This window comes from Dendropsophus ebraccatus, chromosome 4 (assembly GCF_027789765.1).
Source record: "Dendropsophus ebraccatus isolate aDenEbr1 chromosome 4, aDenEbr1.pat, whole genome shotgun sequence".
Lineage (NCBI taxonomy): Eukaryota > Metazoa > Chordata > Amphibia > Anura > Hylidae > Dendropsophus > Dendropsophus ebraccatus.
In genome coordinates this window covers 118,977,113-118,993,512 of record NC_091457.1, presented here as the reverse complement: position 1 = coordinate 118,993,512, position 16,400 = coordinate 118,977,113, and the positions used below count along the sequence as shown (strand labels likewise).

General features: G+C 40.3%; 1 protein-coding gene across 16 annotated transcripts in view; it reads right to left on the bottom strand.

Annotated features, from left to right (window-relative positions):
- Nucleotides 1-16,400, bottom strand: part of FOXP1 (forkhead box P1) — a 576,401-nt gene that overhangs the window by 61,268 nt on the left and 498,733 nt on the right. For all 16 annotated transcript variants that reach the window (XM_069966877.1, XM_069966876.1, XM_069966887.1 and 13 more), the window contains one exon: nt 6,347-6,548. In XM_069966877.1, the coding sequence (XP_069822978.1) occupies nt 6,347-6,548 (202 nt within the window). The remainder of the gene's footprint in view (nt 1-6,346; nt 6,549-16,400) is intronic.

Sequence of the window (16,400 nt, the reverse complement as noted above, 5' to 3'; positions counted from 1 at the left end):
AACAGCTTTACCCCAGTCCTCAGGTTGCATGTGGTATTATAAATGGGCTCTATTCACTTTAGTGGAACTGAGCTGCAATACAACACACAAACTGAGGGCAAGATCAACACTGTTTCCATGCAGCCTTGGTCTTTTTTCTTGTTTGTTTTTTTTTTCTTTTCTTTTTTTAACCCTGGCAAGATGGCCACCCCCATAATCTTTTAGAGAAAATAGAAATGATCAGGAAATAAAAACATATTAAAATAATAATAATAATAATAATAATAATAATACACTCTGGTTTTCGCTTATTAAAATATTAGTGATAAACTTGCATTAAAATAATAAAATAAGTGTCCATGATAGTGAACTTCAAGGACCAATGGAGCAGTGGTGTATTCTGATTCCTGAGTTTTGAGCGCCAAAGAGCTTTCTCCATTGTCATAACACTGGTCAATTTTAAGGGTCAGGATGACCCACTAAATTCGGACAGGATCCTAAGGAAAAATGACTTGCATAATAATGTTGCCCAATGGTCCAACAGTATAAAACTTCGATCATGACCAGCAGATGGGCTGCAGACTGCAAAGTACTCAACTAAATACTTATATATAGGAGATATTATTAACTAAAGCTTGTTCCATCTGTTCAAATGTAACTCTTTGAAATTAAAAATGTTGAAAGTTAAGGGCAGAACTTTTATAGAAATCATATACTATAGCTACATCGTATTGCTACATTTGCCAGCCCCAGAGTTTATCTGTCTGTACGGTATGGAAACTGGGCATGCTATCAAATATTGTTGTCCGTTATCATGCAAAAGGTGTAAAAGGAAACAAAGAAATGCTGTTGTTTTTGTACTGTGTGTATACTGGGTGTGTTCAAATGAACTTTCCTAGCACCGTGCTGATTGAGCACTCAAAAACAATCGAAAGATTTGCTCCAGATCTCTAGACATGCCTGTTTTTCCTCTCTTTTGGGTGGGAATGCAGATAACAACATTTACAAAAGTGATAGAGGAAATATGTGATGTGAAAAGATGGTGAAAAGAAAAACGGGACAAAAACATTATACTCGTGGTGGAATATAATACAAAGGGTTTCGAGTGGCCTGTGTCATTTTTGGGTTGGGTTTTATAGCCTCTTGGGTAAGTCTGGTATTCAGTAATCTGATTGGCTTGATAACAAACCATATAAAAAAAATATTTTAACCAGTAATACTCTCCTGCTCTGCTATTTTGGTAAATATCTTAAAGGGGAACTATCAGCAGGTTAGAAGAATCCAATTTTCTAATAGCTCCCTAGTGTGCAAGTGGCTCTGAGGATGAAAGCATGTCTCTTACCTTAATCCTCGGCACCATTTCTGTGCTGTTTGTTGTGAAATCAGCTTCCGGATAAGGGCGGGTAGGATGGGTGCTTTGGGGTAGTAGCCACACCCCCAATGCTCCTTACAAACTTACCAGTCAGAGGATTTCACAAGAAACAGCACATGAACTACACAGAGGATGAAGGTAAGAGACATACCTTCATCCTTAGCGCTCTGTCCACAATAGAGAGCTATCAGCAGGTTAGATTCCCCTGCTTATAGTTGCCCTTTAATCCCTCATTTGTGATGAGAAATCGACCTTTAAGGGATCATTAGTTCACTTCAAGCAAGCAAAAATGGAAAAATAAGGAAAGACACTAACATTGCCTTTTCCAGAGTTAGACTTTAATGTGAGAAGAATTTACTGACAGCAATCAGTAAAGACCCTTGTGATATAATAAAGACTATTGTGATACATATGGTTGGCCCAGTATTCCAATATCCAATTGTCCAACTACATTTGAGCAAAGTGAAAATAATTAGCAACAGCTTCTCCTTTCAACCAAGACATAAACATGTCCAAGTATGAGAGAGGTTAAACCTATTTATTCTTTTTTGAAAAGGGAGAGAACAAACAATAGAATATTCCTAACTTGGTGTAAAATTAGCCAAAAGCACTTGCTTTATAGCAAGTAGTTAAGAAAAAAATAAAACAAGCACTAGTAAATAAAGTATTACTAAGCCTTCAATGGAGGAAGATGTTGAATGACTCAACTAGCCTAAAAAAAAAAAAAAAAAAAAGTGTATCTTGAACAACAAGCAATAAATACTGCAAAAGAGCAAAAATAAAAAGGACCGGTAAATAAATGACTTCTTATATAGTTTCTGGAGTTCAGAAGAACATCTTATAATAATAATAAAAAACATTTCTGACTCATGTTCTTATGAAAGGCAAAAAGTCCCATACTGACCAAAATAGCTTAATTTTCCATCCCTTTTGAGTAAAAACAAACACAATTATGCCAACCTCGTAAATAAAACTCATGAAGTCAGGGCCAGTTAGTGGAGCCCAATAATTTTAGTAGACTCTGCAAATAATCTCATGTCTACCATTGATACATTGTTCAACTGACCTGAAGACAAACATGGGCCAAAAGATAATTCCGCTAAGGCTCCTTGCACACTGCCATTATTTGTGGTCCGCAACTTTGGACAGTTTAGGTCCTATTATAGTCTATGGACCAATGTGCATGACTGTGGATGCACGATTCCCGGACCTGCACTTACACAATCCAGATTGCAGTCCGGGCTCCATATACTTTAGGGCCTTCACATGCGCAAAGTCTTAGATATTGAGCAGCCCACAGCTGCCTGCAACCATAGACCATACACTACTGTATTAAACATGGATGTTTGCAGGGAACCTTTTAGTTGCCACATGAACAACTGTCAGCTGCATTAAAACATAGTAGACAAGCTACTTAGTATGACTTTGTAGCAAAGTCTTTAGAAACTACAGTATGGGCTTGCAGTTGCATAGATCCTGATTTGATTAACATATCAGCATGCAGATTCCACCCAAAAACATACAGACTATCAATTATCATGGATCATACAGAAAACCTTTCTCAAAGCACTGGCTTTGCATCTAACCATACGAAAACAAATAAATCAGAAGAAAAAATTGCATAAAGGCTCAATAACTGTGGCTCTTGTTTACCAGTTCTTTAAACTCTGCATTGTACCATTCTATGGTTTTATGTTCATAAAATATACAAATAAAAAAAAGAGGAAGTTTAAATTAACTGGGATCGAGAACTCCTCCAATTGGCACTTGTAAGTAGTGAATCTAGAAATGGTCTTCTCCACCTCTTGATAAAGGTTCATGATTAATTCCTTTAAAAAGGCTTGTCCCACCATTATCCAGAAGATAGTGGATAAGTGTATGATATTGGGGGGGGGGCCGACAGCCCTTGAGACCAGGAGGGAGATTTATCAAACATGGTGTAAAGTGAAACTGGCTCAGTTGCCCCTACGAACCAAACAGATTCCACCTTTCATTCCTCACAGACTCTTTGGAAAATGAAAGTTGGAATCTGATTGGTTGCTAGGGGCAACTGAGCCAGTTTCACTTTACACCATGTTTGATAAATCTCCCCCAAGGAGTCCTAAAGCTTCCATGTAATGGAACAGTGGTCACATTCATTGGTAATGGAAGCTGCCAGGGATAGCCAAATACAGCTCTGTGCCATCTTTGGCAATCCTAAAAACAAATACACGCTTGACTGATGCTCCCTTCCAATGGGAGCTTAAGGACCTCCATACTCAAGATCACTTTAAGTCCTGCCAGTTAGAACATTGCAATCATGCACTATTCTACAGATATAGGATAATAGCCCTATTACAAGGAGATATTATCTGCCAAATCAAGCAAATATCCCCCAGTGTAATGGAGCCAGTGATCAGCAGATTGGCGGATTAATTGCAGTCTTGACAATCAACAGGATAAAAAAAATAATCTTCCATCGGCTGTTGTGCGGCCAATGGCTGATTAAAGCAAAGGGATGCACAATTATTGTACCCTGTAATAGGCTCAGTATGCAATCATTGATCACTGGCCAATCGGTGAAGATAATCCCTTTGGACTAATCTGTCCCTAAAAAAAAAAAATTTTACTAGCCTGTTTGGACAGTGTCAGAATGTGCAGAGAAACTTCCCTATCGACAGAGGGAATAGTAATACCCAGTGGCCAATACTAGGAGAAATAATGGTGGAGCAGCAAAGAGTTTGAAGAATAGATTCCTCACAACTGATATTTGACTTTACATAGATCTATATATAATGAGCTCAATGTTCAAACTCCAAATTGCCGACTATAAATAGTGGAAAATAAAAATGACATTACAGATTTAGAATAGTTGTAGAACCGCAGCAAGTCAGGCTCCAGATGGACCGTCATCAAGAGCCAACCCCTGTTCAGCACCGTTGCTTGCACGCTTTACTGTAAATCCTGTATGCTTAAAAATACATCCTATGGCTGTGACCTCTGCACTGGGGAAATGAAATAATTGCTCCTATTGTGTGACTGATTTAAACAGAAGCCAGGTGCCACATTTGTACAAGTAGACAGCCAACATTTTTCTCTGTACCACCGCGCTAACAACAGCCGTATGAAAAAATTATGGATTTATTAAGTGCCGAAAATGGGAACCTGACCTTAAAATTAAGGTTTTTTTTATATTCTGCGGGATTATTTAAACATGTGCAGGATGTGAAAATGTATCACAGTGACTGCATCAGGTCTAGGGATAATGTATTTTACTGCACTCTGTGAAATAAGATGACGGGGTCTATACAGTGAAATGCTATTCTACTTAGGGACAGGACTGGTAAGGTAATAAATACATTTTGAAACTTAGGCCTTAAGAGGATAAACAATAGTTGGCGTGCAACATATAATAGGATATGTGCATCAAGTATATATCTTGATATACAGATGTAGCAGAGCTACATTTTTAGATATGTAATGTGCATTCTGACAGGCCCTTGTACATACAGCTATAGTCGTAAGAGACCGGCCGTTCCATGACCCGGTCGAGTCACAGAACGGCCGGTCTCTGAAAAGATCATCCCAGCCGGTACTGCAGTACTGGCCGGATGATCTTTCACGTCGCAAAGTTCTGATGCGGGCACCTCTGAGCGTGCCTGCATCAGAACTCCTCACAGCACACTATGAAGCTTGCGGCTGCAGCCGCTCGCTTCCTAGTGTGCGCAGACAGGGCTTTCTGCGACCGCTATTCACTGAATAGCGGCCGCAGAGAAGTGAGATGTCAGTTCTTTGCGGCCACGCAAGGGATCCCGGCCGGAGCGTATACTACGTGTATACGCTCCGTCCGGGATCCCATAGAAAGCAAGGCAACTTTGCAACTACGGTCGATTGCAATGATGGCCGTACTTTTATGAAAACATACGTTGTGTGAACATAGCCATAGGTTGTACAGAGCAAAAGCAAAAGAAAAAAAAAAAATATATAGGCATTAATGTAACTCTGAATACTTAACATTTTACAAGGGGGCACTCTACTATGTTTCCTATGATACCAAAGGATTTTAAAGAAAAATATATCCTGAATAAGGTGCTGCAAAGAGCACCATATGGATAGGTTCAACATCCGTCTTTGTGGATGTCCGTCATTTTGAGGTCAAATAATGTCCGTTAAATTAAAATAACGTACGTTATTTAACCTCAAAATCACGGACATCCACAAAAAAAGCGGTTCAATGGCCAAAAAAACGACATTGTGTGAACCTAGTCTATGACTGTATAGACCATACAGATCAAAATACTAACTCTTAAAACACTACATTTGCCTCTATAAAAAAAAAAAAAAAAAACAACTTTTGAATGTTAGCATTATATATATATTTTTTTCCCCTAGCCTTTCTATAGAACAAATGCCTACAGCTTATGTGAGCTAGCTTCAGACAAACAGGGTATCGAGAAGCATGCTAGATTAGGATCACTGTCATCATTAGTTTTGAATGTATTAAGAAACACTGTTGGAAAATGACCACCAGCAGTCTTTATAGGGTTGTCTTGACAGTTAAGATGGATGAGGTGCAGGTTCTTAAAATGAGGTGAAAAGCAACCACATTTTGTCCAACCTGACCTCCAATTATCTTGTGTCTTGGCGTTCTATGAAGATCTCTGACTTATAACCCTACGTACTCAAAGGCAACACAAATTGGTTATTGACAAAGACTCATCAGCACTAGGACACAAATCTACATTCATCCCCTGGGTCACTAATTCAATGGCGGAATCCAAGAAATAAAGCCATCACATGGTTAAGAAAGATCCAATTCAATCAGTAAAGCAGTGATCCTCAACCTGTGGCTCTCCTGCTGTTTCAAAACTACAATATGGTATGATGGAAATTGTCATCAGTTTGGGAGCCACAGGTTGGAGAGTACTGCATTAAAGGAATGAGATAACCTGTATGAAACTATCACGTCATAAGACCTTACAAAGTGACCCACAGATCATCGTTGCTGCCTCTTACCTCTCTCTTTTCGGAGTAAGAACAGCCTGTCCATTTGTGGATGCCTGATGATTAAGGAGCAAAGAGGTCTTGGGAGCTGCCACCGAAGAGACGCACGTCGTGGACAGATCCAAAGTGCTGTGGTTGTTGCAACCGGCATCGTCCGCGGTGTGCGAGCCCGTCACTTCTTTCCAGAGCTGCTGGAGCTCTGTTGGAATCATGCCTGAAACAAACAAATTGGATAATTAAATCAATTAACAGCTAATTCAACCCTCCTCAAACAGTAATTAAATCAAAGAGTCAGTAAACAAAGCCCGAGCCATTTCCCCCCTACAAAGGATAATGAAATGCAACAATTCATTCTTTTCTGCTATGGTATTTGCTTAACTAAAAGCAGATTATTAATCTTAAAGGCGAGAGAGAGGGGAAAAAAACTACTGGCAAAGACCCTGTTGTATCTGACAGAGGATTCTCATCAACATACAAATTATCTTTGTTTTAATGAAATTGTTCCCAGGAGTTCCACGACACAAGTATCCGGGTTTGGAGTATATAATGGAAAGCTACGCAGTGAACGCTAAGCCCCCTACGTTCAATCAGATTTGCATTTGTCTCCTTAATGAATTAGCTTTCACCTTCTTAGGATACAACTGGAGTTAAGCATTGGCATGGTGTTTGGTAACCCCTTCTATCCTGGTGGAAAATTCTAAGGAAAACTACTGATATTTTGGCCAATGATGAATTTTTGGTTAAGTCTGGGTCTACTACTCCCAGCAATCTCTCTCAAGTGTGAAGGAATGGGGGGGGGGCACTGTATGGAGACCACTGGTTTAGATCACGAACTCCATTCATGTTTTCTCATCCATTATATAACCAGTGATTCCCAAAAGTCTTTATAACAAATACAACTTTGGGCCATGTTCACACATGGCAAAACAACATCCATTCTTGGCCGCTGTCTACTGAATAGGGGGGCCGCACAAAATAGACATAACGGTATCCATGGAATCCCGGCCGTAGTGTATGCAGTGTGATTCCATAGGGGTTGATGCAATCGGCCGCTGTGCCTAAACACTGGCTGTCATTTAGGGTAGACTGTGAATTCGAAGCACAATCTGCTGTAGATCCCTTTACTGTCATTTTCGATGAGATAACATACTCGCAGCGCTCCGGCTGCATCTGAGACTCCCGCTCCTTGTCACCGACTGGCTGGGTGGGACCTATGGGACCTGGGAGCCTCAAACGCAGTGGGTGCACAAACCAGGTAAAGTTTGCTCCGGGCCACGGGGGTTAAGGGGGGCGGCATTTACATACTCACAGTGGGATGACGGGATTTGATTAGAAAACAACATGGTTCCATACCACTATCCAAATCAATGGTCGACTCCTAATGACTTGTGTAAGCAGCAGAGGCATGTGTTCTGAGTCTGTCTGGCAATGCATAGAGGAAACCTAGTGCAGGACCTAATGGATGCTTGTATGACTTATTTTTACTATCCCTAAAAGGTAACCTGTTACTACTTTTACACAACTGAACTACAAGTCATTGGGGCAGTCCTCAATGTCTTCCCGTACCCAAGGGAGCTTTCAATAAACCGATAGGCCGATATGGTAGCAAGAAGCTACCAGGGAAAAACCTTAAGACATGTGGACATTTAGCCAAGCTCCGCCCCCACGCATCAATTTTAATTTTGTAATTTTAAAACTACAAAAACTCAACCAATGCAAATATAAGCCAGTGAGATCCATTGCATAAAGTGCTACTCGTCTCAATTTTAGGGCTGGACCAATATAGCCCTTTGACAACTTGGTGACTGGTTCTAGTACACTAGCATCTCCATATCCATTGTGAGCTCAGACAACGGGTGCCTTCTCTAGAAATTTGAAGCCCAATCAGATGCGCACCTTGAAGCTCACAGGCCCTAATGTAAACCCTTTATCAGCCATTTACAACACTGCTGTCTTTTCAGGTGCACAGAGGGGCCCCCTCAGGGCCCAGGTGCCGCTGTTACCTCTGCACCTCCTACAGCTACACCAAAACCATCAGACAAGCAATGAAAAGAATATTGTGACAACACAATGTCTTAATGAAAGACACTATTTTTGTGCCCGTGTTTTAAATGAAGACAAATAGCTTTGTTATGAAATACATTTTTTATTAATCGCGCGCAGACGTAAATTATGAATTCATATCGTCTCCTTGAAATGCTTTTCACTTTTTAACAGTCAAATTGATTACACTATGATTATTTCATTAACACACCTATCTCTCTCATTAATTTTGGTTTCTAGTTCTGCTCGCCTAATTGATGGATGTGTCTGCTGAAAAAATACAGAACTTTCTCGAAAACTCACCCCATTATTACTGTCAGGGCTCCGATCAATGCTAATGAGACTGGAGATAGAAAACCTATTCTGCTTTTTTGGGTGGGGTGGGGTCCTAATTATAAGAACAAATATTGTCACTGCCCAGTGAACACAGCGATCGCTGCATGGAATAATTATTACCTTTTTTTTTTTTTTTTTTTACATATTCTTCATAGTAGACTTACCATTTTTTCAGGCATAATTACAATTCATATGTTATTTTTTTTTTTTTTAGATATTTATAAAATTTGTCTTTATTAATACTTAGGTCAGGCCTGCATATTCTGAATAAAAAGTGTCAGATGACAATTAACATGATTACCTGGCCTTTAGAATATATTTCCTACATTGTGTCTTATTACATTAAAACCAGAAAATTATATATATAATATTTTTCTAATCACTTTTTATCATTTGACTGTAGATTTAGTTTGTTTGCAGATGACAATGGGAGCAGCCATGTTGCCTGAGCTTGTTTACAGTATTTAGTGATATGGTTTACAGCAAGCACATGGAACATATGAACCTGTAATCTGGTGGTGCGTCACTGAGCATGTCTAGGGAACTCTTCCAAAGGGGCCAGAGATCACTTTGCAGAGAGGAACTGTCACCATCAAGTACAATAAAGACAGATTGTAGGGCCCTTGGAAAGAATGACCCAGCCCTATTTGGTTCCATTCATTTTGCTACTGGTAGGAGACAGTGAAAGAGTTTTCTCTTCCCTAAACTGTATTTTCAGGAAATAAAGTGATGGACGTATCGCTGTAAGAGTCAGGAAAGAAAGTGGAAGCAAACTCAGATCATAATAGAAGGACCATTTTAACCTATGATATGTGGCCCCTTGTCTTTTATGTATACCACTGGTGAGTCGTGACCAATGCCCTCACCCACTACTGTAAATAGTGGATTCTCTATATAAAGGATGACAGTGTAACTATTACTGTGATAACAGTGAGAAAGTAACCTCTACAGAGGAAGTTTAAAGGGCCTTTTACACAGGCCAATTTTTTTCCAGGATTATTGGTAGAAATACTGCTGTACCCGATAATCGACTATGTAAAAGTGATACTGATCAGCCGAGCACAGGGAAAATGCCTGATGGGTAAATCAGGTCTTTAGAACAAACTACATCACCTCGTGTAAACAGGGGATGTGAGGCCGATAAAAAGGAAGCTGTCGCCGGCTGTATCTCTGTACCAGAATGATTGACAGGCGGAGGAGGCGTGGCCTGAAGATACAGCCAACGGCTGTAAGACCGAAGACCCAGATGACGTATCACAAGCAGCGCACATGGAAAGTATATACTGCTACTTGCAATTTGAAAACTGACAGTACAGATACATATGCTGTCAGTTTCAAGGGCTGCACTAGTGATGCAAGGATCATTCAAGCAGCCCGGCCATCCGATTTGTTGTGCCACATAAAGGCATAGCAAACTAGTGCCAATCTTGCTGACATTCGTTCCATGTCTTGGAAGTAAGTCTCTTTGTAAATAAATAGCTGCAAGGTGTCTCCTATATTGTGGAGACATTTTGAAGCTATTGGACATTGCGTTATCTTGCATATTATTATTGGTGGAGGGTTTTTTGCCTTTTTTTTAAATCAGGGTACAAAATAATTGTGGCCTTTGAGCACTTTATGTAAGGACGTACTGTGTGCTAGGACTATGTATATGACATGGGGGAAAAAAAGATGAAAGAATGAAGCAAGAAACTTGCTGACAGTATTTTTAACTAGTAAAAGTGATTCACCTACACAACACAGTTAAGTATAACACAGCTATACCAAGCAGAGAGACCTATGAGGATATATCTCCTATTTCCAGTTTTTGGAAGACCTTGCCTCCCCCGTGCTCTGAATAAAATCCATCCTTTTTTTTTTTGGCTTGTAAGCAACAAACACTTATAAAAGTATAGTGCCGGGAAAGGATTGCTTTGGTATGCTTGTTGTAAGGTTTATTGAGGGCTTTGGTCATATTTACTGGACTCTGGGTAAGCTGACTACATATTTATTGGATGCAGGACAGTCCTGCTCTAAAATACTGCCTACGCTACCATGCTCAACTATGCTGAACAAGCTAGTGAGAGAACTTATTATAGACGCCAAGATAGTCTTGACTATAGGGGGCAGTATTTAAAGAAGACCTGTCACCCCCCGTGGTGGGGTGACAGGCTCCCAACCCCCAGTTAGATCCCCTTATACGTACCTCATCCCGCAGAGTCCCGCTGCCAGAGCCGGTCCCGGGACGGAGATATCCCGGTCAGAAGCCGGCGCGCTCTAGAGAGAGGTCCGGCGTCCATAGAGAATGAATGGAGCCATGCACGCGCTGCAGAGATGAGTCAGGCTCCATTCATTCTCTATGGACGCGCCGGCTTCTGACCGGGATATCTCCATCCCGGGACCGGCTCCAGCAGCGGGACTCGGCGGAATAAGGTACGTATAAAGGGATCTAACTGGGGGTCGGGAGCCTGTCACCCTGGCACGTGGGGGGTGACAGGTCCTCTTTAAGGCAGTCAAGATATTCAGGGAAGATGTTAGTTTCCTTCCCATACACCTCTCGGAAGTTCTGACTAAATACATTACTCAAGGTGCAACGAGGAAAAACTTCCAGGGACATATTAGCTTAACTGTAACAGTGGGCGTAGGGGTTACAGAAGTGGCCATTACACATTGGTCCTGATGTCTGTAAGGCGCAAAAGCCACATAAGACAACATCAGTTTTATAAATGGTATATGGAAAGTAGGGTCCTGGTACAGATTTTGCTTCGGGACCAAGAAGCTTACACCTCTCCTCACAAAAGCCACAATTCTCCGCTCCAGATTTCATGGCCTAATTGTCCTGTTCTTACGACGTATACCTTTAATTGTGCAGACGACGCTTAGTCTATGATTAGCGAATGCTAACTATACGTTACAAGAATTTAAATCACAGCCTTTTCAAGACGCTACATTAAAAATAAAGGAGGCAGCTGAGGTTTTATTGATTCGGAACACATCATAAAAAAAAAATGCCAGGGTTTTAAATTTAATATTTTTTTTTTTTCATTTAGAATACAATGGACAGATAATCATCTCAACGTGATCAGCCAAACATCTTTACTTCTCTAAACTGTTAAAGATTTTAATTATACTGGCTTCGAAGAGCAGTGGTCTAATGAGGCAATAGACTCTAGAGAATGTAAGTGGCTAAGAAGTGTGAAATGAGGCTGATAGAATTTTTTTTTTATTCACCGTGGATATTTTGCATATCAAAGAGGAGTAAATTATTGCACGACAGACCAATAACCTTCCCCGCCTTTGGGAGAGCTGCATTAACAAAAACAGTAGGTTCTCACAAACGATGCTTTAATAAAATAAAATGATACATTTAAAAGAAAAAAAAATTCTTAAGAAGATACATACTTTCTTGGCAATTAATAAGAACGGCTGAGAATAGACATATTAATACATTAGGTGATACAATAATTTTGCAATATATCATTTGGCTCCAGAGCCAGTTTCAGTACCCCCCCCCCCTCCTCATCCCTCTCCTGACTCACCGCGCACACATTTAAAAAATGCCAATTATATTTTGATAGATTTGGTACCAAATGAGTATTTAGCTATTAGACATATTCAATTATCACATGTCCTTTAAAATTAAACCCAGGAGACAAATTAAACAAAGAGGGGGAAAAAAAGAAGAAGAAAAAAAAAAAAGGTTACGACTCAACCCTGTGTCCCGTTTTTGTTGAGTGTAGGCTATTATTTTCCAGCACCTTGCAAAGTGACAGTGTAGGATATATTTTTAGCAGTCGTACTTGACAGCACTGTCTACACACTAACAATTACCTCAGAACAGAGCTGACCCTTACTCCCCTGATTCTGCATTAAAACAATGGCGCATCAAATTGTTCTCTGATGCTAATACGCCGGAGTCTCTCGGAGTGTTTGTATTTAAACGCGTCAAGCAAGGCGAGCCTATTTTGCACTGGTATTTAAGGAAATGCATCTATTAATTAGGCAAGCACTCCTTTGCAATATGAAATTGTAATATTCCTTCCATGCTAGTAATGCCTCTCAAGTGTTTCAGGCACAAAGCCCCTAAAATTCATCGGCTAATTAATTAATTCGCAAATTAATGTGCAGGTTGTAAATTCAGCCACTCGCAGGACGATAGTCCCCCCTCCCATCCGATGGGAGCTGATGTCAGGGAGATTTCTGGAGCTTCCGGGTCGTAATTTCAGAGAAAGCATTAAACAAATGTCTTTCTTTCTTTTTTTTTTTTTTTATTCCATTCAGGTAGCAAAGATTTCAACTCCCTATTGCCATACAACCTTGATACAATTGCATTTGAGTATTGTTGCAGACCAGCCCAGATCCGGGAAGAATTGTGATGTAAAATGTAACGTGAAACATGGAATGGAATGAGACGTGTATACACTGTGCTTGTCAATACTGATACCTATCACAAAATAATAAAATGGCGGACGCAACGGGGAAAGTGACAGGAGGGAGGGAGGTTGATGGATCTGTAAAAAAAAACTGTTAATCACCACAGAGAATTTAGCTGGAGTGAGAGTTTAGTCTTCTTCCGCATCCTCCGCAGCTGATACATGACTCGTTGCAGGAGACATTTTTTTGACATTTTATTAAATATTAGTCACCGGTTTTCCGACGCGATGTGTTTTCAGGACAGTTCAGTTCTGTTCATTATGAAGGAAAATGCGGTCTTCAGCTTAAAAAATGTATGTTATGGGGACAGGTGACGGATTACTCCTCGCAGAACTCAATTTCGCAAACCTAAGTATCACCGGCTGTTAGACAAACAAAGTCAACCTCTCTTTGTCCTTGTGTTTCCGTACCCAGGTGACCATGTTCAAACAAGCAGAAAGTTGATTTAACGCTCATAATGACATCAGTTTCAAATTATTCTCCCTGGCCTAAGTCTATCTGTGGAGACGAGATCACTGACCCTAATTTGAGAAGGAACTAGCAATCAAATTCCCTGATTTTCTTATAAAACACCCCACGTATCGTTTAAAGGGGCACTAAACCTAAAGTCAGCGGTTTATAAAAGTCCAGCTGCTCATGTTAGCCACACATCTAGATGTAAATGTTCTTGGAGGTTCTAAGAACCATAGATAAAAAGTAGTCATCACTGAAGCAAGAATTTTTATGGCCCCCCGCCAGCTCAGAAGTGTTGACCACATGGATCAGTAGATTGAATTCGAGATTAGAACATCAAGTTTCTGACACAGCACCACTCTGGAAAATGGTTTGGTTCTGGTATTACAATTGTTAAAAGGTGAACACTTATGTTAGAGAGGATGCAAAAAAGTGAAGCTTTCTCTGTTGGCGATAGTACCTTACTTCCGCTCAAAACCATTTAAGGGAGCGGGTTTGAGCTGCAAGAAAACAGTAATGTCTCCCGGTCCCTCTGAAATAAATGTTCACCTTTTAACATTTAACAATTTAAGGGCAAATCCTCCACACAGACTTCTGACTTCTGAAATCACTAAGAGAATCGGGTTTTCCTTAGCCCCCTCTCTAACCCACCAATGAAATGGGACAGTGATCAAGCATGTGCACTGCTAATCAATTCATTCTTAATGGGACTGACAGAGTCAGGTAGAGAGCAAATTTTGTTTTCTCTCTACCACATATACTTTGCACATATACTTTGGATAAATGTGAAACTGGAATGCCGACACATACATACATGAACAGATATGGGCCCATTGACTTGAAACCTGCAAACATAGTTTAGGTAATTTTTTGAAAATATACACTTTCTGACACAGAACCAAATAGCAGACTACACTTGGATCATTAAAGTCAATGGGGCCCAAGCCATCAATGTGTGTATACTTTGAACAAGCCCTTACCAGAGTACTGCTTTCAACCACTATAGCTTTGTCAGCTTTATAGCAAATATAGTGAATAGAGAAGCAGAATAAATTGCTTCATTTTACATGTGTGTGTGTGTGTGTCTGGGCGGGGTGGGGATGGGGGCTGGTGGTGTTAGGGGAACTCCATTGTCATGATTGGGAATCCCAGCAGTCAGACTTCAACTGATCAGCTAAGTATCACCTATCCTTGGATCAAAGGCCGGCAATTTTTGAAATTTGTCAGCCAGCAGGGGGTGGGGGGCGGTGACCTGGTTGACCACAGCAGTCACTGATTGGCTGATCCAGGCAATCCATCAGTTGGGTCTGGTATTTTCCACCGATTTGTGGCAACTTAGAAACTAGGGTGAAAGTGCCTTCTGGTGGGGGTCCCAGGGCCTGTGACGTGGGGGACACGGAAGGAGGTAAGTAGTGATAGTTTATTATGTTCCCTGCCAGCTGACAAGTTTTAAAAATCACTGAACTTCTCCTTTAACTCAATACAATCTTTAAGCTTCCCCGAGAGGAGTGTGTAGCCAAAAAATTTAATAATTTACCTCTATGTCTATACAGGGTATTTAGAGCTCAAAATCTGACAAAAATGGAGCTTCAAATGCGATAAAGAATTATTAAGGTATTATTCAGGGCAGCATTTTGGATTTATACATTTCTTAATAATGATTTTCCAAGTGTCTGTCCGGGGTATAACATTTATTTTGTGTACTGAAAGAGCACTGGAGACTAAATAAGATCTTCACCTCTCTATATGTAGGGACACAGTTAAATGCTAGGTGGTCTATGTAATAACACAAGCTTATATGCCGAGGAGCCCTGTGGCTTGTAGAACAATTCTTCCTGCGTGTTCATTCATCAATAGATGCATTACAGTATAACGTAAATCAATAGCGGTATTTTACAGCCACATTATCCAGCACAGTGACACCTCTCTTATTGGCTTATTGGCAAACAGCTGTAATTTGTAAGACATTGTTGGAACAAATTCTCTCCATCCTAATAAATATCACCATTGACATCAACGCAGCTCGACTCCAAATATAAGCAACCCGTCAGTATCGGAACAGAAATTTACAGCCCAAAAGGGGTTTTCTGCCCTGTGTATCTTCCACTATGTCATTCAGACATTACTTGTAGGTTTACTTTACGCTAACAGAATACTGTTGAGAATCCTGAATTGAGAACTGAGACACTATAAAAGTCATGCCTCCATTTTGACAACTTAAAGGAATTGGCAAATCCAAGTAGTCATCATATACAACTAAACAAGTGAGAAGCAGAGGATTATGGGAAGAAAGGCATCAATGATACTATGTGGCTGGTAAAAAAGTAAATATCCTGAATTGGAATCTTATGAGTGAATCAAAATAATGCTAAAGGACATTGGTCAAATGAAAAATGAGGTGTCCCTGCTTGAGCCCACCTTTATTAGTAAACAATGGACATGAGCATTTAATGGTCACAATGGGACATTAATGGGTTTGGGCAGTCTTAAAGACACCTGACAGCATTCTTTCAGAAACAGCACCACACCTGTCTATAGGTTGTGTCTAGTATTGCAGCCTAAAGTCATAAAAATGAATGAAGCTGAGCTGCATTACCTCACACAACCTAGTGTGGCGCTGTTTCAGAAGAATACAGCAAGGTTTTTCTAATACTCACACAACCCCTTTAATACCATTAGTAAAAACAGTCTCAGCATCAAGAACCTCCACTATAAGGAGGGCTTTTCCAAGTCAGGTGACCCCTCTGACTGTTACAAGATTAAGTCCTTTGATATCAGCCATATTAGGATGTGAATGGATTAATGCAGTCTTTTCATAGCT